This window comes from Euphorbia lathyris, chromosome 2 (genome assembly GCF_963576675.1).
Source record: "Euphorbia lathyris chromosome 2, ddEupLath1.1, whole genome shotgun sequence".
NCBI lineage: Eukaryota > Viridiplantae > Streptophyta > Magnoliopsida > Malpighiales > Euphorbiaceae > Euphorbia > Euphorbia lathyris.
The window spans coordinates 127,285,730-127,309,464 of record NC_088911.1 but is presented as its reverse complement, the minus strand read 5'-3'; the positions used below and the strand labels follow the sequence as shown (position 1 = coordinate 127,309,464).

The window sequence follows — 23,735 nt, the reverse complement described above, 5'->3', positions numbered from 1 at the left end:
ATGTTGCCTAAATCATAGACCTGATAACACTATTATCGAATAAAATAATAAGCAACACTTTTAAACTTAATTGCAACAGGTTTTTTTACAACATTATTTTTTAGGTGGAACCCTTTTTATATAGAATTGCAACACTTTTGAATTTAACATTTTTTTCATTTAATACTTTTTAATTTTACATTTTTGTTTTCAAACAATTCTTTTATCTTATGTTCATAGCAACACTTTTTCTTTGACATTTAAACAGTTTTTGAATAACACCATAATATAATAACAATTTTTAAATTTAAATAATAGCATAAAAGAAATCCTTAATTGCAATTAAGAAACCATAATAGGTCAATATGTTAACTGAAATTTAAAATTCTCACATGATCCAAAAATACATAAGAAAAGAATATAATAAAGTCATAATGTAATATATCCTTCAAACTCCTTCGAAAAGACCGTAACATTCTCATATTCACTTGAAATGTCACCATATATATGTTGAGATTGGAATTAACTTCTACCAAACGTCAAGCTCTTCCTCACTCTTTATCCGCTTGTTTCATTTTCTCCTCCATTTCTCTTTGCAATTGGTTTTTTTTATCTTTGTTAATCCCTCTACATAGGCATCAGAAGCATTAGGCATAAAAAAACTAATGAGAAATATCATAGCTAACTTGTCAATTTCGTTATCATAAATTTGATTGATGTCAACTATATAAGCATTTCCCGTAATAGAGCAAAAAGGCCAGATAACGCCTTCAACACCAACAATCACTTTATTAGGCTTGAGTTCTCGATTAATGCTTTAGCTACCAAAGAAATGCCAACAGAGATAAATTATTGAATTATGTTAAAGCAATTTGTGGTTAGTTCACCAAAAGAATACACCCAACTTAGGTTGAAACCAAGAGCTGTTCCCCGAATCTTATGGGGTCTTAAGAATCTCCAACATGCATCTTTGAAACCAGAGAGTTTCTTAAGCACTGGTTGAGATCAAGCAGCTCCAATTTTACTGCAGGCCTAACAGAGCCAGTTTTACATTAATGCTATCTCATAGACCATGCAAACCAAAGTTCTACAAGTGTTTTTTTTTTCCTGAAGTCCTAACAAAACGCCTTTGATGAGAAGATCAAGTTAGGAACAGAAGGAACTTTCTGATAAAGTGGAACCATGCTATGCTAATTAATGCAATCTAAAGGTTACATTGGTCTAATCAGTTATTTAATTCACATCTTCACTGATAAATTAGACAATTTCGAATGGCCAGTGCTAAATGAACTATTATTGCATAAGGTTTTATGTTAAATTGAGATTAAGAATGCAACAAGCAGCTAACATTCTCAACCATATCGAAATCAAGTAGCTTGGGCGCTCACTAGAGAATGGGCCCAAGTATTGCTTAATATTAGTTTCTTATGATGATGCTTTTGACATGGTAAAATATACCACTGCTCAACAGCTTGACTGAAGAAAATCCAAGCACACAAAGGAAACATACGAATGGTCAAATCTGAATATGCAACAACCCAGATTTTATTACCTCCAAGGCAGTTGACTTTCATCATTAATACTCCTTAAATCCTCTATCAAGTCTCTAAAGTCTTCAAGTTGAAAATCAATGTCAAACAATTTATGTTTGAAGATATCATTTTCTTTGCTCTGATTAAGGAAATCTTGGAGAACCTGAAAAGCACAAATGGCTATAAGAAATCACAATAAGCTATCTGTATGTTTTCGCTTAAAGAAGAGTAGGATTCTATCATTAAGTATATGAGGAGCAATGAAATCATTTTAGGGTTTTCAAGCTCAATTACTCGGCTTGACAAGAACAAGTCCAAATTAGTAGATATTTACATACATACTCTTCAGGAATAATATGCAACTAAGGCATTTGATATTTCGGGATTAAATCTCCTGCTGTATCTGTCCCAGAAAAAAAGGAAACATAGGAATGATCAAATATGCAATGCTCATGGTTAAGTGCAGCCTAAAAGTTAACCCATGTAATAGGAATTTTTCAGTCTTTTGATTAACATTTAAGCTCACCAGATATGAGCGGATAGAACCCCGAGGTTACTTTTCCACCTATGCAATTTTCATCCATGAAGTTGACTCAGAGGATATTGATTACACAAACTACAACACGATAGCCTGAGATTGCAATACTGCCCTGAAATTAGAACATGTAGAAGATAGAAAAGTGGCAAAAAAAGAGATGCACGAACTTCACATTTTATTCTTCATTCTTCATGTACTATTTTAATTCATGGACCAATCTAGGCCTTCCTATTATTTTTGTTATAAAATGATTTAAATGTGCAAACTAAGAATAAATGCAACAGCACACAACATTTTCATCCAACCCTAGAGATTAATTTCAACTTATTGGAAAGAAGAATATATATGGAATTTTTGGAATTGATAATGAAGGGATACATTAACCAAGTAAGCTATTCAAGTGAAAAAAGAGTCAACATATAGATATTGGGGTTTGTTATGAGTGTAAGCTCTATGTTCTCCAATGGCTCGTGGAAACATGACAAAAGAATGTAGTATAAATTATCCTGAATGGCTTAATCAAAATATCTATATAAAGATGTGTTATCATGGCATTGATTCATTTTACAAAAGCATAGCAAAAAACTAGACCTCATATAGGAAGTGAAGCTGCAATAAATGAAAGAATGCATGAAACAATGTAAGCATGCTTTGCCAAAGACCTTGTGTATCATTTTTTCTCCTAAACGAAATGCATATTGTGGCTTCTCATATATCAGAGCTTTCACTGACACAGCTAGAGACTCTACCCCTGCTTGGAAATTTTATCCCAAACTTGAGCTCCTACAGCATAATTGTCATTCTCAACTGCGTTCTGCAGATCAACACTACAAGGTAAGTGGTAGTTTACAAAAGCATAGTTCAAAAAATTGGGATAACAAAAAGGCAATTCAAACAACAAGGTGGTTCTAACTTGTCAAAGAAGGAATAGGTGCATAAAGGTGAGAAACTGATAACTTACCAGCCTGGCCAGCTCAGGCAAACAGCCACAGTCATGTCCGCCTGCTCTAACAGGACAAAGTCTCTCACAGGCGTCCTTGAATGCATTTTTCCAAAGTTCTAAAGAAGAGTTAACTTGATCTTGGTCAACAGAGCTTGAACTCCTTTTAAGGCTTTTCTTTGAGCCTGAACTAAGTAATCTATCAATTTCTTTTGTAGCATCAGATTGCATATGTGGAGTGAGAGTCTATAAGAGAAACAAGATAAAAGAATTAGACCAATGTTTATCTGATGTAGAGGCGATTCAGCTTTCTGATAATTCTACCATATTCTATTGCATGTCTATCACGAAAGGAATACTGAGAGATTAAGAAAAAGATAGAACCTGCCACCAAATAGATTCAACAGTTCGAGAAAAGATCCAAGCTTCAACTCTTTCCAGTGCAGATAAAAATGTAAATGGGTCTTCTAAGTTACTCAAATCTCCATACATAACATTCTTGCTTTCATTACTGCTGTGAGGCGGCTCTTTCCAATTCAATAAAGACGATGTCATCTTGTTCCTCTTCGTAACACCATTCCTCTCTATATTTTGTCCAACAGGAAGTGGTATGTCTTTGTCAATAATTGCTTGGTGTATGATTGCCCTCAACATAACAGAAATTTTGGTAAAGTACCAGAATTTAAAGATAAATTTTGGTCTAACTCCAAAACTTTTTCTCTTCATTGAAGTTTCTGCATCTACCTTTACGACCATCGACTGATTCCTGTAATTTATGGCTATCTAGGTCTGTAAACTTTACTCTTTTGTTGCATCCAATACCTACAAGGAACATAAGCAACAAAAGATTCTTAGCTAGACCAAACAGAAAACCAGGCAACCTCTCTCAAGTATCAACTAATTAAGTTAAACAGATGAATCTCAATCAACCGTAAAAAAGCCAACAAAGTAAATTCGCGGGAAAACTTAGAGGAATTTCAACAATAATTTCTAATGATTCATGTAAATTCCAGAAATTAGAAGGGATTACCTTGGGTTCCCGGAGATGGTAAATCGTTCAATCGGGATTTGGAGCCAAAAACTCCATGTGAACCTTTGTGAGATGAAGGCCCAATACAAGATGAATGTTCACTGTTAACTCGCCAACTTTTTCTCTTCATTGAAGTTTCTGCATCTACCTTTACGGCCATCAACTGATTCAAGGTAGTCTTATGATGATAAAATAGCACAGTTAAATTCCAGAAACTCCATGCTTTTTGATGAGTGCTGAAATAACCATTATAGAAGTTGTAACGCTGAAAAAACAAATGGAGTGATCAAGGCTTACCTCGACAGAAGAATTGAAGGGCACGAGTAAGGGAACCTCGACAGCAAGGACGGACCGGCTAATCCGAATGATCTCGGCACCATTTTCGCTAAGGCGAGCCATGATAGAGTCGCATTGAGAGAGAATAGAAATTTTGAGAGAGAAATTTATGTACGGATGTGTTTTTAGGTTTTTTATTTGGGAAGCCAAAATTTTAGGTCGTTTTTAGGGGGAAATGAAATATTGGTTCCCTCCATAATTTCACGAATACAAAAGTGTTCTCACTTAAATTTTTATTTATTTTTTTTGACATAACATCCAATTTGATTTTCCTAAAGTAAAGTTTCAAAATAATTTAGTACCTTAAACTATTAAAATTATCAATTAAGTTCCTAAACTAAGTAATAATCATCAATTAAGTCTTTATCCTACGCAAAAGCCATTAATTGAGTCCTTAACGAAAATAATTCGGTTGAACAGTTTCAGATCTTCTTCCAAAAAATTATTTTAGCCTACACAGAGATCATTAGAGTACATATCAAATAATTACAGTTACTAATTTTATGATAGGATGATGACTCAATTAATGATTTTTGCTTAGTTCAAGGACCTAATTGATGATTTTAATAATTTAAGATACTAATTGAGTTTGAAGTTATAGTGTAAGGGGTCAAATGAGTATATGACATTTTTTTAATTATGATAGATGGAAAACTACGTCATTTTGCATCTATTTGAATGAAGAAAAATGATTTACATAAAAAGTGTTTTAATTTTGGCACATCTCTTGCAACACTTCATAATTAGTGTTCCAAAAAACGAGAGTGATGTAAGTTTGACATGTCATTTGCAACATTTAATAAACCGTCTTGCAAAAGATCCAAAAAAATTATAAAAAGTGCAACACATGGCAGGCAACACATGTGTTTTACGTTGCAACAGACCATTTATGGTGTAGTGGTATAATTTATTATAATTTTATAATTATAGTATATTTACAATTATTTACAATTTTATTAATTTAGTAGTATTTTAGCAAAATTTTCTTAATTTAGTGTAATTTTTTATGTAGACGGAGCAGCCTACTAGGGGTGGGAAATCCATCCCGTCATCTGCTCGTCGTCTAGATATGGACGACGAGGATGATACACCACGCCAAACGAGATTGCGTGGTATAGATGTATCTAGTCGTAGGCTGAGAGGGGCTGCGACTGACCAGTTGAGGAGGGGATCGATTGTGCAGCAGCCCGTTGATGACAGAGAGCCCGATAGCGATTCTTTTCAGGACTACCTGGATGTGGCAGCCCGGACAGTGCGACAGTCCGCTGTTGCACATGATCGCGAGGTTGAGGAGAGCGATGAGCAGCCGACCCCAGGGAGACAGCCGACCCAGCGCGTAGGAGGTCGTTTTGCGAGTACATGTATTTTAGTATTTTTTAGTATTTTTTAATATTATTTAGTATAATTTTAGTATAATTTAGTATTTTTTAGTATAATTTTTTAGTATTTTTTAGTATAATTTAGTATAATCTAGTATAATTTTAGTATAATTTAGTATTTTTTAGTATTTTTTAGTATACTTTTAGTATAATTTAGTATTTTTTACTATAATTTTTTAGTATTTTTTAGTATAATTTAGTATAATTTAGTATAATCTAGTATAATTTTAGTATAATTTAGTATAATTTAGTATTTTTTAGTATAATTTTTTAGTATTTTTTAATATAATTTAGTATAATCTAGTATAATTTAGTATAATTTAGTATTTTTTAGTATTTTTAGTATAATTTTAGTATAATCTAGTATAATTTTAGTATAATTTAGTATAATTTTAGTATAATTTAGTATTTTTTAGTATAATTTTAGTATAATTTAGTATAATTTTTTAGTATTTTTTAGTATAATTTAGTATAATTTTATAATTATCAGGGACAAGCAAACGTCCCAAAGCTAGTGAGGACGAGAGCTGGGTAGTTACTGCACCGGTTGATGGTGATGGTTCCGTGATTCCTAGTTTTCTAGGACATGTTGCCTCACGGATGTTGGGAGGAGAGATTCGGTCGTTTCTGACATGCTACAACAGATCAGCAACATGCCGAGATTTGTGTCAGTGGTTGTCTGGTGCGTCAGCCGAGGTGAGAATAATATAGTGTGTCAACATTTATTGTAATTTGTATTTTTAACTATAAACATAAAAAACATTCAGTAATTGTATAAATTGTATATGTGTCATTTTACAGCTGAGGGAGATGATCGAGAGGACTGATTTGTCTCACCTTCTACATGCCATGTTCAGGAACCTCGACACTCCGCTGTTGACTGCGTTCGTGGAGCGGTGGCAGCCTGATACGAACTCCTTCCACATGCCGTTCGGGAAGATGACTATCCAGCTGCATGATGCGTGGCAGATTCTTCGGATCCCGATCGACGGTCCGATGGTGTCCGAGTCTCCCCCTACTGACTCGCTTCATGCCATGTGCATGATGATGTTTGGGGTGAGTCAGGCTGAGCTTCTGTTGCCGACTAGTCATTTATGGGCAAGTGGAGGTGTATTTGTTGGGGCTGTACAGGGGCTTCTCGCTGAGGGTAGGGATGACGCTACTCGGGCCATAGCGTGGATGTGGCTTATGCTTGGATCCACTCTGTTTGTTGACAAGAGTGGAGATAGGATTAGGCCGGCCCATCTTGCTGAGGTTTACAGCGGTGTCAGCGGGGCAGGTGGACTATCATGGGGGTCTGCTACACTAGCCATGTTGTACCGGCAGCTGGGGATAGCGAGCAGAGGAGACTGTTCAGGTATATGCGGATGTTTGACCCTACTGCAGGCATGGATATATGAGTATTTTCCGGTTTTCTGGCCGCATAGAGGAGCTCACTTGATCCCAGCTGACCATGCCCGTGCACTGAGATAGGAGGTCGGGGTACCAGGCAAGACGACCACCCGACTAGATACCATACGCGGGCAGCTGGACCGTATGACGGCGGTAGAGGTATTTTAATAAATTTTAGAATTAATTTGAGTATTATTTATAGTATATTATTATTTTTATTGAGTATTACTTTTTTTTTAGGTTACGTGGTTGCCTTATGGTCCTGTCGCCGATGATGATCGGATTCGAGTGTCCTACGCCGGTTGGATACGGTGTAGAGACATCGTCGAGCCGTATATGCCCGATCGAGCGATGCGACAGGTCGGATATACTCAGCCTATCCCAGCTGAGCGTATTAGACCTGATAAAGCAGTACGACCATGGAAGTCGTTATCGTACAGGCTCACGCATTCCTTAGTCACAGTTGAGGACACCTGGCGGAGATTTCCATCGGCTCGGGGCATTGATCGGAGGAGATGCCGACCAGTTGGATACGATCCCACTGCCTGTGATCCTCCTTATATGGATTGGTATAGGCGATATTCGCATCCCCATCTCCTTCATGCACCACAGGCTGGACCGGTACAGCATGCTCGCGCCAACAGCGAATTTGTAAGTTTATTATTATTTAATATTATTATTATTTAGTATTAGTTTATATGTGTTTAATTTTTAATATTTATTTGTTACTTTTTTATTATTTTTTTGCAGTGGGTTAGCTGGTTGTGGCGTGTCACCCAACTATCGGCTACCCACCGATCTGACGAGGATGTTCCACGCATTAAGAGGGAGATGGATGAGTTTATGGATGCGTGGCGTCGGGCGAGCTGATTTTTTGTTGTAGACATTCATATATTTAAACACTTTTTGTTGTAGATATTAAATTTACTCTTTTACGTTTATAAATGTTTATTTTAATTTTTATGTTTTTAAATTTTATTTGTTAAGTACATTTATGTAGTTACGGGCTTAACGGACTATTTACGGGTTTAACGGCCTATGTACGGGATACAGAAACTATTTTTTTTGCTCTCTCGATACACGGGCGTGTGAACATCACGCCTCACCGTGTGGTCGGGCGTGATAGCCCCACGCCTCACCGTGTGGTCGGACGTAATAGTCACACGTCCGACCACACGGTGTGGCGTGGGGCTATCACGCCCGACCACACGGTGAGGCGTGATGTTCACACGCCCCACCATGAGGTGAGGCGTGATGTCCATACGCCCGTGTATCGAGAGAGCAAAAAAAATAGCTTTTTCCACCCCAAAACCCATGAAAGGGTAATTTCGTCCTTTCACGGGGCTAGGGGTGGGAAATTGGGGCTGGGTTTAACAACACCCTTGTTACAAATAAATTGACTAATACCATTTTGCCACGTTATGAAACCAAATATGTCATATCATAAAGTCAATATACTAGGTACATATCAAATGTTAATAATTCATTGTCATATAAATAAAGTCAGTAAGTAAACATATCATTAAAATAAGGCTTAACACACCATTTATCTCCTGAACGTGTTCAAAAAATTTGATTGCCTTTCTGAACTTTTAAATTATCTCGATAGCCTCCCGAACTTGCATAAAATGTTAAGTTAACCTCCTGAACTTGCGTAAAATGTAATCAATTAATCACTCGGTTGCAAAAAAGTAAGTGAAATGCGGAATATGTATTGTACACGTCTTAGATTGTTATTACATAATTCATAAAATACATTAAAAATGGAGTTATTACTTGCTCAACTATAAAATTTGTCTTCTCTAATATAAGAACCGCGTACCCCGACCTTGAATATTTTACTTTTTTTTTTAAAGACGTATGCAATACTTACTTTCTTTTTGCAATCGAGTGATTAATTAATACATTTTATGCAAGCTCATGGGACTAATTGAACATTTTATGCAATTTCAGGGAGCTATCAAGATAGTTTGAAAGTTCAGGGGGCAATCAATTTTTTTTGGACATATTCAGAAGGCAAATGAGGTGTTAAGCCTTAAAATAAACATCATACATTAACAAATACTAATACCATTGGTCAAATTCCTTCATTTTTTTAGTGAAAAGATGCGTTTATTGATCGCTAGTAGGCGCATTACATAGAAAAGGGGGAGGCTCAGAATGCCACACCCGGGGATCAGAACCTAGAGCAACCGCATGGGCTAATATATGAGCCGCAGAGTTCGCTGATCTTTTGGTAAAATTAACAGAAGAGTGAGGAATATCCCTGAACAGGGATTTACAATCATCAATGATAATGTCTACGGTCGAATTGCCGCTAGTTTCTCGTTGTAACGCATACACTAGCACCTGTGAATCCGACTCGAGAATAATGTCCTGGTAGCCAGCTGATTTTATCCAACTCAGAACTTCCTTCGCTGAGAGAGATTCAACAATAAGAGGGTCCTGTTGACAATGTAATTCTCCATTACCCCCTGCTTTGAAGGAACCGCAACAATCTCTAATCACGAAGCCATATCCCGCTGTTCTCTCATTCCAGAATATTGCTCCATCGACGTTTGCCTTAAGCGTACCAGTAGGCGGTCTGCACTAGCGAATAATCGATGGGCCCGACGTTTCCGGAGGGGATTTTTGCAGCTGCGCCTCCCTCCAACATTTCAGGTATGAATTCGCAGAATCAAACAACACTGTTGGGGGCGATTGGGAGTTGGACCAAACCTGGGAGTTTCTATTAAACCAGATAAACCAGCAGCCCACTGCTACCGTATCGAGCTGTAAGGGGAAGTCCTGACCGACGAGCTTCTAGAAATCACGGAAAGAAGAGCAACGTCCATTTAGATCTGATATACCAGTGCAATACCAGAACACCCTTGCCTTTCTGCAGGACACCAGTGCGTGGAAAACATCTTCGCTTGCACATTCGCACATCAGACATGTCGTGGGAACCTCGACTCGCCTAGCCGTCAGTACCTGTAAAGTAGGTAAACATCCCGAGAGGGTTTTCCATATGAAATTCCTGACCTTGGGGGGTGTCTGAAGTGCCCAGATTTGGTTCCAATCTACGGTATCTGCTGCCATATCAGTTGAGCTGCTTTGTAATTCTCTCAGGTATCTGTAAGCGCTTTTAACACTGAATTTGCCTCTTATTTCCCGTATCCATTCCCACCTGTCAGGTCATTGATGAATACTCACTGGGATCCGCTGAATTAGGTCTGCATCTCTGTCAGTGAAAATACCTCGAATTAATCCAATATCCCATGTGGTGTCATCCATTCGCAGTGAATCAACCATCACACAGTGCATATCAACCAGGGGGAAACTCTCGATATAAGGGTTTGTCGCATCCGGCAACCACGGATCTTCCGAAATGTTTATCGTTGTTCCTGTCCCGACCATCTTTCTGGCACAGGATGAAATCAAACTTTGCGCTGCTAGGATGCTTCTCCATATGAAGCTCGCGTTTTGCCCCAGTTCGGCGTTCAGAAAGGAGGAATCTGGAAAGTATCTTGCCTTGTAAACCTTTGCAGCTAAGGAATTTGGGTTGGTTATCAGCCGCTAACCCTGTTTTTCTAGCAGCGATGTGTTAAAAAGCCTTAGGCTTCTGAATCCCATGCCACCTTCACTTTTCGCCTTACATAAGTTTCCCCATGACTTCCAGTGGATACCACGCCTTTGTTCGCCATTTGAACCCCACAAAAAAGCGTTCAAAATTCTCTCAAGTTCGGAACAGGTCGTCTGAGGAAGGAGGAATAAGCTCATTGCATAGGATGGGAGAGCTTGAAGAACCGATTTGATTAGGACTTCCTTTCCTGCTCTTGATAGCGACTTCGCCTTCCAACTTGATACTCTAACTCTGACATGGTCCAGGATATACTGAAAGATTTGACATTTATTCCTTCCAACTAGAGACGGGAGGCCCAAGTATGTGCCTGGTGTTGTAACTGTTGAGACGCCCAGTAAAACCGCCAGGGTGGTTCGTATTTCAGCCCTGCAGTTTTTACTAAACGAAATCGAGGATTTAGAGTAATTTACTTTTTGTCCCGAGGCGGCTTCGTATTGTGATAAGCATTGTTGAACCACCATAGCCTCCTCTCTGGTTGCTTTGAAGAACAAATAGCTGTCATCATCGAAGAACATGTGGGAGATAGGGGGAGCTAACCGTGCAACCCAGCAACCATGAATGAGACCTCTGTCTTCCATTGCTGATAGTGACGCCGATAGACCCTCAGCACAAATTAAGAACAAGTAGGGGGAGATTGGGTCACCTTGTCTGAGGCCTCGGCCTGGCTTAATCAGTCCCATTGAATTTCGGCCGTTGATAATAGTGTAAGAGGCCTTCGTGACACATTGCATGGTCAGGCTGATCCATCGTTCTGCAAAAACCATCTTCTGCATCATTAATCGGAGAAACTCCCATTCCACTCTATCGCATGCTTTTGCCATATCCAGTTTTAGTGAGACCACCCCGTGTCGCCCCTGTGTTTTCCGGTTCAAGTAGTGGTTTACCTCGAAAGCCAACATGGCATTGTCTGATATCAGCCGTCCTGGTATAAAAGCACTCTGGGAGGGTGAGATGATTTGATTCAATACCTTTTTCAGTCTATTTGCTATCACCTTGGCCAGGATCTTATAGATAACGTTGCACAGAGCTATTGGTCTTAGTTCTGAAACACGTTCGGGTGCAGCTTTCTTTGGTATCAGAACAATTGTTGTTTCATGTATCTGTTCTGGGAATTCACCGTCATTTAGCCACCTTCAACACAATTTAACTACATCAGGTCCCACCAGACCCCAGTAGTGTTGGTAAAAACATGGATTAAATCCGTCAGGGCCTGGACTTTTATCCGGATGCATTGAGAAGACAGCTGTTTTGATTTCACACTCCTGAAAGGGTTTGAGCAGGTCAGCATTAATGTCTGCAGTTATTAAGGCCTATACGTTGCTGATTATAGGATCCAGATTGCATCCTGAAGATGAAAACATACTGTTAAAATGGTCAAGGATGAGTGTATCTAGCCCGGACTGCCAGTCGACCCAGTTTCCAGCCTCGTCCTTCAGACGATTAATCACATTCTTCCTCTTTCGATTGCTGGCTGCTGAATGGAAGAACTTAGAATTTAAATCACCTGCTTGCATCCACACCTTCTTACTTCTCTGTTTCCAGTAGACCTCTTGTTGTAAGAGGATATTATCCAAGCTAGAACGGGCTTGCATAAATAGATCTTTGGAAGTCCTGTCGGTTTTTTCCTTAAGTCTACTTATATTCTCCTTACAGCGCCTAATCTGACCTCTGAAATGATCGCGGACCTTAGAGCCCCAGGCGAACAGTGCTTTTCCACATGTTTTCTGTTTCCGTAGCAGATCTTCTCCCGTATAATCATGCCATGCTGTCTGAATCTGATCCGTGCAATTCGGCTCGCCAAGCCATGAATTTTCAAATCGGAACTGCTGGGAAATAAGTGGCGTTGCACGCGCTGTGTTTAGTATTAGAGTGGAGTGATCACTGCTGTGCGTATCTTCGTTTCTGACACCTGCCGCTATAAACAAGTTCAGCCAACCTTCTGTCGCCAAAGCCCGGTCTAACTTTTCTTCAATACAATTGACGGTTCCGCGGCCCCTTTCCTAGGTAAATTGGTGACCCGTCATTCTAATCTCGATCAAACCATAGTCCTCAATTACCTCATTAAAGCCACGTAAAAGGTGTAGTGGGTGTCTATTACCGCCTCGCTTTTCTGACTGTGCTAAAAGGTCATTAAAGTCCCCGAGAATCACCCACGGAGCTTGGTTTACTACATACAAATCCCTTATCATCTGCCACGACTCTCCCCTCCGAGCCCTTTCAGGAAAGCCATAAAATCCGATTAATTGATACTCCAGCAAGCCAGTCAGAGAAACCATAACATCAATGTAATTTTGTGTAAAACCAAGAAGACGAATAGAATTATTCTCTTTCCACAATAAGGCAAGACCACCACCGTGGTTAACAGGCTCCACAAAAAATAAACCAGAAAAGGAAAGCTTCTTTTTTATTAATTCAACTTTGTGACGACTACATTTAACTTCCATCAGAAAAATAAAATCGGGGCGGGAACTTAAGGAAAGTTCCATGAGTTGTCGAACTGTCCGGGTATTCCCAATTCCCCGGCAGTTCCAGGATAGGATACTTATTGCTCCCCTAGAGCCTAGGGCTCCGGGTTCCTTGTGTTAAGGTTTGAACCATCAAATTCATCGTCAACCTGCTTATTTATATCACATTCCATCTGTTCCAGACTAACCTGATAACTGCTAGTGTCACTGTCTGATGTTCTTTTGTGTTTTGGGTCCAGTAATTCGATTCCCACTGACTCATCTGCTTGCCTTCCTGCTGCTGGGATAATAGGGCCGTTCCAAGGAATATTCTCCTTGTCATTTAAAGAGATATTCTTTCCCCGACATTGATCGAAGCCTGGGGGGGTTGTAGGGGCGAATTTTGGAATTCGCAGTGCTAGGTTGGCCCCTGATGAGCCTTCTGGTTGACCTGATCCCATACCGCTTTTCTGATTAGTGATCTGTTGTAGGGGGCGCTGAAGGAGGAATTTTGATTGTGGCTGTTGTAGGGATATGCGGGTAGGCGCTCTCAGCCAAGTTCTATATGCCCGTTCCACTTTTTCTGGTTCCATGACGTCGAGCAAGGCTGGGAAAAATTTATCTGCATGACCAAGATATCCACAAACGAAACAAAATGTTGGCAAACGTTCATATTTGAAGTCTATCCAGAAGGTAGCGCCTCTTACAAGGCTAATTTTCATTTTCCTCCTGATAGGTTGAGCTATGTTGATAGACACTCTTATTCTCATATATTCTCTAATGATCCCAGTGAAATTATTAGGATCGACCTCCACAAAAATTCCCACAAAGTTGCCGATGCTTAACGCCACTTTCTCGGACATAAAGCCAATTGGTAGGTTGAAGACCTGTACCCAGAATTCAGCATGAGTTAGCTGGATTTCCATTGGGTTCTGTCCTTCTTCCAGACGCTGAAGGATCAACAACTGCTGTTCGAATGTCCACGGTCCCCCCTGTGCAACACGGTCTCGCTCCCATGGGTGATAAAATTCGAAACGGAACAGATTCGGTCCCAGGTCTTCGATATACATCCCCTTTGACGGGCTCCATAGGTCGGCTAGAGTTGTTTTCATGAACTGGTTCTTCACTAGGCGGCAGGTCAGGAAAGAGCCGATAAGGCTCCAGGTTTGGATTTTGTGTTGGGTGGCGGTCTCCTCCGGCTGGATGATCAAGCCAGAATTTGATTCATCTTCGAGGGTCATCAGTGCACTCATGTTCGTGATATTGTCCATGGAAACTGAGGGCGGCGGGGATAGTAGAGCAGGCTCGACAATAGCGAGAGGTTCTTAGGTTCTTAGGTTCTGGTTAGTCTGAGGGCGGCTTTCAAAATGGTCAAATTCCTTAATTACTAACAATATAAATCACATAATTTTTCATAATTCCTTATTCCTTATTATTTTTTTGGTTACATAATTCTTTTATTTATAAATGCACAAAACCACAATTTGTATTATTGTCATTATTATTATTATTATAATGGGTAAGTAAAACGAATAAACTACTAGTTATAATAATTAATGAGAATCCTAGCAGAAGTCAACCTAAAATCCAAATGATTAGGTAATTGTTATTTTGATTATTTTGTTTTAGAAAAAAAAAAAAAAAAAACATCTTATTGACATAAATTATTAAGAGCTTAGTGTATAAATAAGGAAGCATTGTTAGTGAAAATAGCATTATACAAAGTTGTAGTAGCTGTTCATCAAAACAAAATGAGTAGGTTCATTTTGTTATTAATCTCCATAGCTTTAGTTAATGAAATAGTGCTTTGCCAAGGGCAGTTGAGGAAAAACTTTTACGAGAAAACATGTCCTAAAGCTGAAGGGATAGTGAAGAGTATAATCTGGAAACATGTTGCTGCAAATGCTACTTTGCCAGCTAAGTTTCTCAGGATGCACTTTCACGACTGCTTTGTTAGGGTAACTTCATTTTTTCTTTTCTTTTCTATATATTTTTACTTTTAAATTTTAAATTTTGCGGTTCGCTTGGCGGCGGTTGGACACGAGGGGATGTTAGGTGTTTCCACCCTTTCTGATCCTCCTATCTATCTTTCTTCTCTCCTTATAGAGGACAGAGTTGGGGTTAGCTTTCTTAGGCTGATCCCAGGTTAGCTTTTGTCTCGGTGTTGATTTGTTTTCTTTCCTGTTTCTACCAAAAAAAAAAAGAAGAGACTAATTTTATCTTTATAGTATAAAAGGCTCTATTTTAAAAAGAAAAGTACAAACCTTACGTATATATGACCTATTTGAAAAGTCTGTCTTCATAGTTTTGGAGGTTTGTACTAGTTAAAGGATATGTGACTCAATTTTTCGATCAAACAAAACTTCTGATTTAGTTAATTTGCAAAGTTAAGCCTCCAATTTTAGATAATTTGCAAAATTAGTCTTCAATTGTCCAGATGGCTCTTAAAATAGTCATACTAACAATTTTTTAAGAAATGCGTCAGAGTGTCATGCAAAATTCAAAAATCACTATTAACAACTACGTGGATTGTTTTTGCAAATAGGACCATTCATCAAATTTATTTTTGTGTTTTTCCTTTAAAGGAACTTAATTCAATTTTACATTTGTTCCTCAAGTTTAAACCGATAATTAAAGTGAGATCCGACACTAGAAAAAAATGTGGATATTGAGGTAGCTAGAATTTCTGTTCACAATAGTCAACTTCAACTAAAATATCTACTATAAAAGTGATATTATAGCTTTAGACCATAAGATAAAATGTTTTCCAATAATTTTAAGGGAATCTGACCCTTGTGTCTTAAATTATTGACAATCGCTGAATATAGGATTAGTTCATACTTCTTAAATTGAAATCGTTCATTTTTTAATGTATATATATCTGAGTGCGCAACCAATTTTTTACCTACTACTCTAAAAACTTTCAAAGTTAAGCTAGATTTAGACTACAGAAATAAGATTGAATAGTTTTGAATAGATTTCTTTAAAAAAATTATGTATCGCTTTAAAAGTAAGTTGAATTTTGTAATTAAATACAGACTCAATTAGTTAATTAACTATCTGAACCTTAACTTGTTGTAAACATGAGACAAACCATCCATAGGTAGTTCCAACAGTCTGTGTCAAAACCATCTATGCTAGGGATTGTTCCGATGGCTAGGGGGCCTGGTTGACAATATCAATCCACATTTTAGTGTGATGGTTCTGATTTAGTGTTATTCGATGTGCCATTATCGATAATGTGCAAAATATATCTAACAAAATTTTACTATCTTACTTATGCTAGGGATGTGATGCATCGGTGTTGCTAGATTCAACCAGAAACAACATGGCAGAAAAAACAGCAATCCCAAACCTGTCACTGGGAGGTTTTGAAGAAATAGACGAAGTGAAGACCAAATTAGAGAAAGAATGTCCTGGTGTTGTTTCTTGTGCTGATATTCTTGCTTTAGCTGCTAGAGATTCTGTTTCCTTCCAGGTTATTCATTAATTTTCTTAATCAAACATTAATTAAGTATTAATTTCAAATAGACTCTTTAATTTAACATTTTATATGTTTAATTGCAGTTTCAAAAGCCAATTTGGGAAGTTGTAACAGGAAGAAGAGATGGGTTGATTTCGAGTCAATCAGAAGCTCTAAACAACATTCCTTCACCTTTCTTCAATTTTACTCAGCTCAAGCAGTCTTTTGCTAATAAAGGCCTTACGGTCCATGACCTCGTGGTTTTATCTGGTACTATCATATATACACTCCTTTAATGGAACCAAATTATGCCAATGTGATGTATCCGAGTTAATTGGTTTTGCTAGCAGTCTGTTGATTCGGTTGAATGACACAAAGTTTGGATTCTATAAACCTGATCATTCTAGTAATAACAGGAATATAGGAATAACAAAAACACTATTCGTAGCTACTAGTTGATTCCACATACGAATACCTAGTAGAAACCTGCAAAATTCAACATAACTTTGGTAGTTTGAAGATAATTTTTATTATTCTAATTTGAAAATATCAATTTAATTGGTTCATAAGTTGTTCCCTTACCATGATAACAAGCATTTCAATAGACAAAATACTAAATTAAAATAATAAAACGATTATGAAAATAGAATCCTAATTAGAAACAGAAAATTAAAAACGAAAATGCAAATTAATTCAAAAATGGTGTTTGATAAAACTTAAAATTAAGTTCTAAAACAATGAATATTATAAATGCTGAAAATATTAAATGACATAAGTGTTTGATAAATACTAACCATATATGTTTAACTTAACTGAAATATTTAAGTTGTATTATCAAACAAGTTTAAACCCAATAATCACTTAATGTATTAATTTTAAGTACTCAAACTGGTTATCAAACAGGGGCGAAAATCACGATTTTGAGGCCCTAAATGATCGAATTTGGCTAAACAGCTTGTTTCCAATCAAAATAGGGTTTTGAATACGCAAAAATAAGACATTTTAAAACTTACAGAATTTACCGAATTGCTTGATCTTCGACCGCATGATTAAATAATGTTTAACATCAAATAATGTGCAGGTGGACACACAATTGGTGTAGGACACTGCAATTTCTTCAGCAACAGGCTATACAATTTCACAGGAAAAGGAGACCAAGACCCATCTCTTAACCCTACCTATGCTGCTGCTTTAAAAACTCAATGCCGAAGTTTAGCAGATAACACAACAATAGTACCAATGGACCCTCCAAGCCCCTTGTCCTTCGACAATTCATATTACAACATCCTTAAACAAAACAAAGGTCTTTTTACATCTGATGCTGCTCTTCTTACTAACAAAGGTTCTTCCAATATTGTTGATGAGTTGATTGATTCTGGCAAGTTTTTCACCGAGTTCGCTCAGTCTATGAAGAGAATGGGAGCTGTTCAGGTTCTTACTGGTACTGCTGGAGAGATTAGGAAAAATTGCAGGCTGGTTAATTAATTAATTAGCAAAGTGTTTAATTTGTTATCCATTAATTGGGTTTCTTTTTTCTTTTACTTGCAAATGTATTTTTTTCTTTTCCATTTTTTTTGTGGTTTTGAGTTTGTGACATTATTGTCTAATTGTATGTAATTTGTCTAAAATGTTTATTTGTTTTCACATTTGAAAATATTTAAATACATGTTCTCTAAAAAATATATATATTTAAGTACATCCCCTATGTAATTTTGTTTACTATTTTAATTTTGGGCCTTGTATTGTTTGGAATGGCCTTAAAATAACTCAAATATAATGAAGCTTTTTATATAAAATATATAACTATATCATAGTACTAAAATTAATTTTAAATATGTCATTTTTTATATATATCAAGTATGATTTTATACCATATTTAAAATATATATTCTAAACTCATAATTTATAAAACTTAATTCTTAAAATATATTGAAAAAAACAATTTATTTAATTTGACATAATTTAAATTATTACTTTTGTAGATAATTAAAAAAAAAATTCTATGTAAATTTCCATATAATAAATGTATATCAAGAAATAATTAACTAATTAATTATATAAAATGTTAATTTAAATGTTGACAAAATAGCTCTCACAAGCATTAATTGATAGTTCTACACAGGAAAAATTGATACCAAATAATATTGCTATATTATTAGTTACCTATTTCTGGATACACCATCAAGGTCTAGGTGAACGCTACTGTAGATTTAATAAACCTATATCTAACGGTGAATGAGTAAATTCACTTGTTGCATGTAAAAATTCCTACATGGACCGGATCCATAACGAAATTAATGATGAATTAATCTTTATATTATTATCTTTTGGCCGATTCAATACTGTAAAAATTTGGTAGGAAGGATTTGTTGGAGCTGTTAGTAGGTAGCATCTGCCTGGTCTCTAAAGAAATTTCTTTTGTGTGGGAGTCTCTAATCAAAATTAAACTAGTAAATTCGGATAGTAACGGACCAACTTCTGATTATTTATTGGAAAGTAACATTAATATTAATATAAATTCAAGAAAAAGTATATATTTTTTAGCATTAAATTCATTTGATATTCAATAAAGTCCTTATATTCTTTCAAAAAAAATATTTATAATTAAATTTAAAAATAAATATTTAATATATAAATATATCAATTTAATAATAATTATTATTAGAGCGGGCTGAGATGGACCGACCCAGTATAGTTTATAAATTCTAAACCTGACTTAGAAATAGATGGACTTTGACGGGTTTGAGTTTGTTCTGGTCTACTGTCAATTTTTTTATATCCAAACCTAGTCCATTGAATGTGGATCTCGGCAGATCAAACGGATAATTGAGTTCGTGAACAGGTCTAATATTCAAGAATTATTTTTATTATCGATCTCTATTTTTTATTTAAGAAAAAGAATAAATTTTTTTTTTCTGGTTTGAAAATTACAAAGGACCATTATAGTTGTATGAATTTGCATCTTGTATTTTTACTCCATTAGTAAAAATAAAAAATAACAAATTCACTAACACCATTTTTCATATTATCAAATCAACATATCATATCATAAAGTTTTCATTGTTTTTTCTGATAGTTTGTCTGATTTCCTGGTTCGAAGCTCGTCAAGCCAATCTTAGTTCATATGAACTTAAAATCTAACTTAAGCGACTTGAACCTTTTAATGGCCAAGTTTTACTTGTTTTAATTAATGAGAATCCTAGAAGTCAACCTAAACTCCAAATGATTAGGTAATTGTTATTTTTATTACATATTTTAGAAAAACAAACATCTTATTGACATTAATTATTAAGAGCTTAGTGTATATATAAGGAAGCATTGTTAGTGAAAATAGCATTGTACAAAATAGTAGTAGTTGTTCATCAAAACAAAATGAGTAGGTTGATTTTGTTATTAATCTCTGTAGTTTTAGTTAATGAAGTAGTGCTTTGCCAAGGGCAATTGAGGAAAAACTTTTACAAGAAAACATGTCCTAAAGCTGAAGGTATAGTGAAGAGTATAATCTGGAAACATGTTGCTGCAAATGCTACTTTGCCTGCTAACTTTCTCAGGATGCATTTTCACGACTGTTTTGTTAGGGTAACTTCATTTCTTCTATTCTTTTATGTTGTCATAACACATCATGGCATTTGGACTCTCTTTGCTAACGGAATCAAAATCAAAGTACGTTTTTGTCAATTTTTAAACCACATAAGCTTAAATTCGATTGACACGTGACTGTGATATTTCAGGGTTGTGATGCATCAGTATTACTGGATTCAACAAAGAACAACTTGGCAGAAAAAGCAGCAATCCCAAACCAGTCACTGGGAGGTTTTGAAGAAATAGACGAAGTAAAGACCAAATTAGAGAAGGAATGTCCTGGCGTTGTTTCTTGTGCTGATATTCTTGCTTTAGCTACTCGAGATTCTGTTTCCTTCCAGGTTATTAATTAATTTTCTTAATCAAACATTAAAATTCAAATGTGGACTCTTTAATTATTAGTATTTTGTATGTTTAATTTCAGTTTCAAAAGGACGTTTGGGAAGTTGTAACAGGAAGAAGAGATGGGTTGATTTCGATTCAATCAGAAGCTCTAAACAACATTCCTTCTCCTTTCTTCAATTTTACTCAGCTTAAGCAGTCTTTTGCTGATAAAGGCCTTACTGTTCGTGACCTTGTCGTTTTATCTGGTACTATCTCCTTTAATCAAATCAAATTATGAGCGGAATTAATCGGTTTTGTGATATGGAAAAATCTCGAAGTGAGGATTTTAATCTTAAATTTAAAAAGAAGTTCTTCTCAAACCTTTGTTTGAGCAGTGAATTAATACTACCTTTTACACGTTTACAAATAAATGAGTTTATATACTACCTTTTAGATTAGGTAAAAATACTAAAATGTTCCCACTGAGGTTACCATCCACTAAAGAACCTTAAGGATATAATAAGGATAATTAAATAAAAGGGTAGAAAGGAAATAAGCCACTAGGCAAAACAGTAAGGGACGTTTGGTTCACAAGGGGTAAGGGAAAATGAATCAAGAAAGGGAAACCAAAAGAAAGGAAAGGAATAACCATTAATTCCTCTATGTGTTTGGATATGTTTAGGAAAGGGAATGGGGTAAAGGGAATCCAATTCCCTAGAGGGCATGGGGTAATGGTTTAACCTAAAGTGGAGTAATGGCTTAATCTAAAATGGGTAAAGGGAATGAGTTTTTTTTGTAAACAAACAAGAACAAAGGGAATGATACCCTCCCATTCCCATTCCTAAAGACCCCAAACCAAACGGCCCCTAAATCCTGAATTTCCAACCCTTATCCTATTAATCCAACTTGATGAAGAATGCAACTCCTACACCTCTGCACGTCGTGCCACATAACCCACACGGCGTGTGGGTCCAGTCTTGATCTTCCACGACATTACACCCTTGTTTCACATGAGTTCCGCACGTCGAGCTGCAATGGCACGCTGAAGTGTCCTGGCGTGCGGAAAGTGACACGGCTTGTCACTCATGTTCTGTGCTCTTTGTCTTTTCAGCTCCTCTTGTCGAGTTCGTGTTAGAGATGTCCTCATCATTTTGCTAGTAGTTCGTTGATTAGATTGAATGCTAGAAAGCTAGGGTCCTATAACAAGAACATGTTTAGTAGCTTGTAGTTGATTCAACGCATGAGTACTCTACTATAAACCTTCAAAATTCAACAGAATTTGGTAATTTAAAAATATCAATTCATCAATTCCTAAAGTTGCCCCCTTACCAAGATAACAAGTATATTTAAATAGACAAAATACTAAATTAAAATCATAAGAAGATTAGGAAAATAGAATTCTAATTAGAAAAGGAAAACTAAAAACAAAAACGCAAATTAATTCGAAAATAACAACCCATAGCCATAGCTAAGCTATGGACTTTGACCTTTTAGCCTGTTTCAAATCAAAATAGGGCTTGAACTCTTAAAAATCCGACACTTTAAAACTTGACAGAATTTACGGAATTGCTTGATCACATCAGACTGATTAAGGTTAAATAATGTGCAGGTGGACATACAATAGGAGTAGGACATTGCAATGTGTTCAGCAACAGGCTGTACAATTTCACAGGAAAAGGAGATCAAGACCCATCTCTTAACCCTACCTATGCAGCCTCTTTAAAAACTCAATGCCGAAGTTTAGCAGATAACACAACAATAGTACCAATGGACCCTGATAGTCCCTTAACCTTCGACAATTCATATTATAACATCCTTAAACAAAACAAAGGTCTGTTTACATCTGATGCTGCTCTTCTTACTAACAAAGGTTCTTCGAAAATTTTTGCTGAGTTGCTTGATTCTGGCAAGTTTTTCACCGAGTTCGCTCGGTCTATGAAGAGGATGGGAGCTGTCCAGGTTCTCACTGGTACTGCTGGAGAGATTAGGAGAAATTGCAGACTGATTAATTAATTAATTTAATTAATTAGTAGTTGTTTATTTGTGGTTTTGAGTGTGTGAGATTATTGTCTAATTGTATGTAAGGTCTAAAAATGTTTATTTCTTTTCACATTTGAAAGTATTTAAATATATATATATATATATATATATATATATATAAAATTAAATTTTGGTTTGATATTTTGATCTATGGCTAAGGTTATAAATAGGGAGATTGAATTTACATAGATTTAGGTCCTAAACTTCTAACTCTAATTCAATTAAACCCTTTATATTCATGTGTAAAATTGAGATCAAAATTATTATTGTTTTAAGTAAATACTAGATAGTGCTAATAAAATACCCAATGTGCTTTCCTTATATATACGTTATTTTGGTCACCCATCTTGTTGTGTTCGGGGAATCCTAATATAAACTCGGATATTAAAGTTAGTAAGACCTTGTTTGATAACTCATTCAATCATTTAAATTAATATGTTAAATACTTATTTAATTTAAGTGCGTTTGATAACGGTTGTTTCTCCACCACTTAAATTAGTTAATTAAGTTAAAAATGACTTATTTTGATAAGTCAAAATATTTAACTTAACATTTTAAGTTAAACACTATTAACTAATATTTTTATAAAAGTTAAATCATTTAATATGTTTAGCACTTATAATATTCAACACTTAAAATTTAGTACTTATTTTTTCAGCACTTAATTTTCAGTTTTATCAAACATCACTTAAGTGAATACGTACTTTATAGAGAGAGAAGTTCTTTGTGGGCAAGTCTTCTTGATGGCTATGGGTCTTGGGCCTTCTATTGTTTGAAATGGGCCTTCAAATAACTCCAATATAATAGCGAACTTTATATAAAAATCAGTATTTAAAAATTATTTATAATTGGTGGAGTAATCAGTTGAATTAAATTAGATTAGAGTCTTGGATATATTTTTTTAGAGTCTAACATTTATAAATTAAGATTTGAAATTTATAAATTAGAATATAAAAATATATTTTATGTGTGATATATAAAAAATAGTGACTTTTAATTTTTATAATTAATGATTTTCATGTAGAAAACCTAATATGTATTGTATATTCAGAAATAATCAACTAATTAATTAGAATGTTTTCTCGTTTGATAAACCACTTAATTGTTTAAATTAAAATGTTCAGCGCTTATTTA

At 35.9% G+C, this 23,735-nt stretch overlaps 2 protein-coding genes across 8 annotated transcripts; one reads left to right on the top strand and one right to left on the bottom strand.

Annotated features, from left to right (window-relative positions):
* Nucleotides 1-294: 294 nt before the first annotated feature.
* LOC136219885 (uncharacterized) lies at nt 295-4,471 on the bottom strand. Of its 7 annotated transcripts, none has more exons than XR_010684320.1 (7): nt 4,020-4,471; nt 3,374-3,811; nt 3,011-3,235; nt 2,038-2,863; nt 1,854-1,914; nt 1,532-1,674; nt 295-606 (listed from the first exon to the last, which is right to left on the bottom strand). XR_010684320.1 is itself a non-coding variant. In XM_066007459.1 (6 exons), exons 3-6 carry the CDS (start codon nt 3,743-3,745, stop codon nt 531-533), a joined length of 816 nt encoding a protein of 271 aa, XP_065863531.1. In that variant the 5' UTR covers nt 3,746-3,811; nt 4,020-4,197; nt 4,317-4,471; the 3' UTR covers nt 295-530. The 7 variants fall into 7 exon arrangements, 1 of the variants encoding a protein (XP_065863531.1); XR_010684319.1 differs by having other exon boundaries at nt 1,532-1,914; nt 2,038-2,142; nt 2,712-2,863; XR_010684318.1 differs by having other exon boundaries at nt 1,854-2,863.
* Nucleotides 4,472-14,943: 10,472 nt separating this feature from the next.
* Nucleotides 14,944-22,640, top strand: LOC136217461 (uncharacterized). Its single transcript, XM_066004061.1, has 8 exons — nt 14,944-15,150; nt 16,479-16,670; nt 16,760-16,925; nt 17,737-18,131; nt 19,968-20,234; nt 20,387-20,578; nt 20,662-20,827; nt 22,171-22,640. Exons 1-8 carry the CDS (start codon nt 14,944-14,946, stop codon nt 22,572-22,574), a joined length of 1,989 nt encoding a protein of 662 aa, XP_065860133.1. The 3' UTR covers nt 22,575-22,640.
* The last annotated feature ends 1,095 nt before the right edge of the window (nt 22,641-23,735 follow it).

Coding starts and splice junctions, on each gene's coding strand:
- LOC136217461 (XM_066004061.1), top strand. CDS start 14,944: ATGAGTAGGTTCATTTTGTTATTAATCTCCATAGCTTTAGTTAATGAA. Junction 18,132..19,967: donor TTAGGAAAAATTGCAGGCTG/GTTAATTAATTA, acceptor TGTATATATAAG/GAAGCATTGTTAGTGAAAAT. Junction 20,828..22,170: donor TGACCTTGTCGTTTTATCTG/GTACTATCTCCT, acceptor AATAATGTGCAG/GTGGACATACAATAGGAGTA.
- LOC136219885 (XM_066007459.1), bottom strand. CDS start 3,745: ATGGTCGTAAAGGTAGATGCAGAAACTTCAATGAAGAGAAAAAGTTTT. Junction 3,236..3,373: donor TTGAATCTATTTGGTGGCAG/GTTCTATCTTTT, acceptor TTTCTCTTATAG/ACTCTCACTCCACATATGCA. Junction 607..1,531: donor GAAAGTCAACTGCCTTGGAG/GTAATAAAATCT, acceptor ATGCCTATGTAG/AGGGATTAACAAAGATAAAA.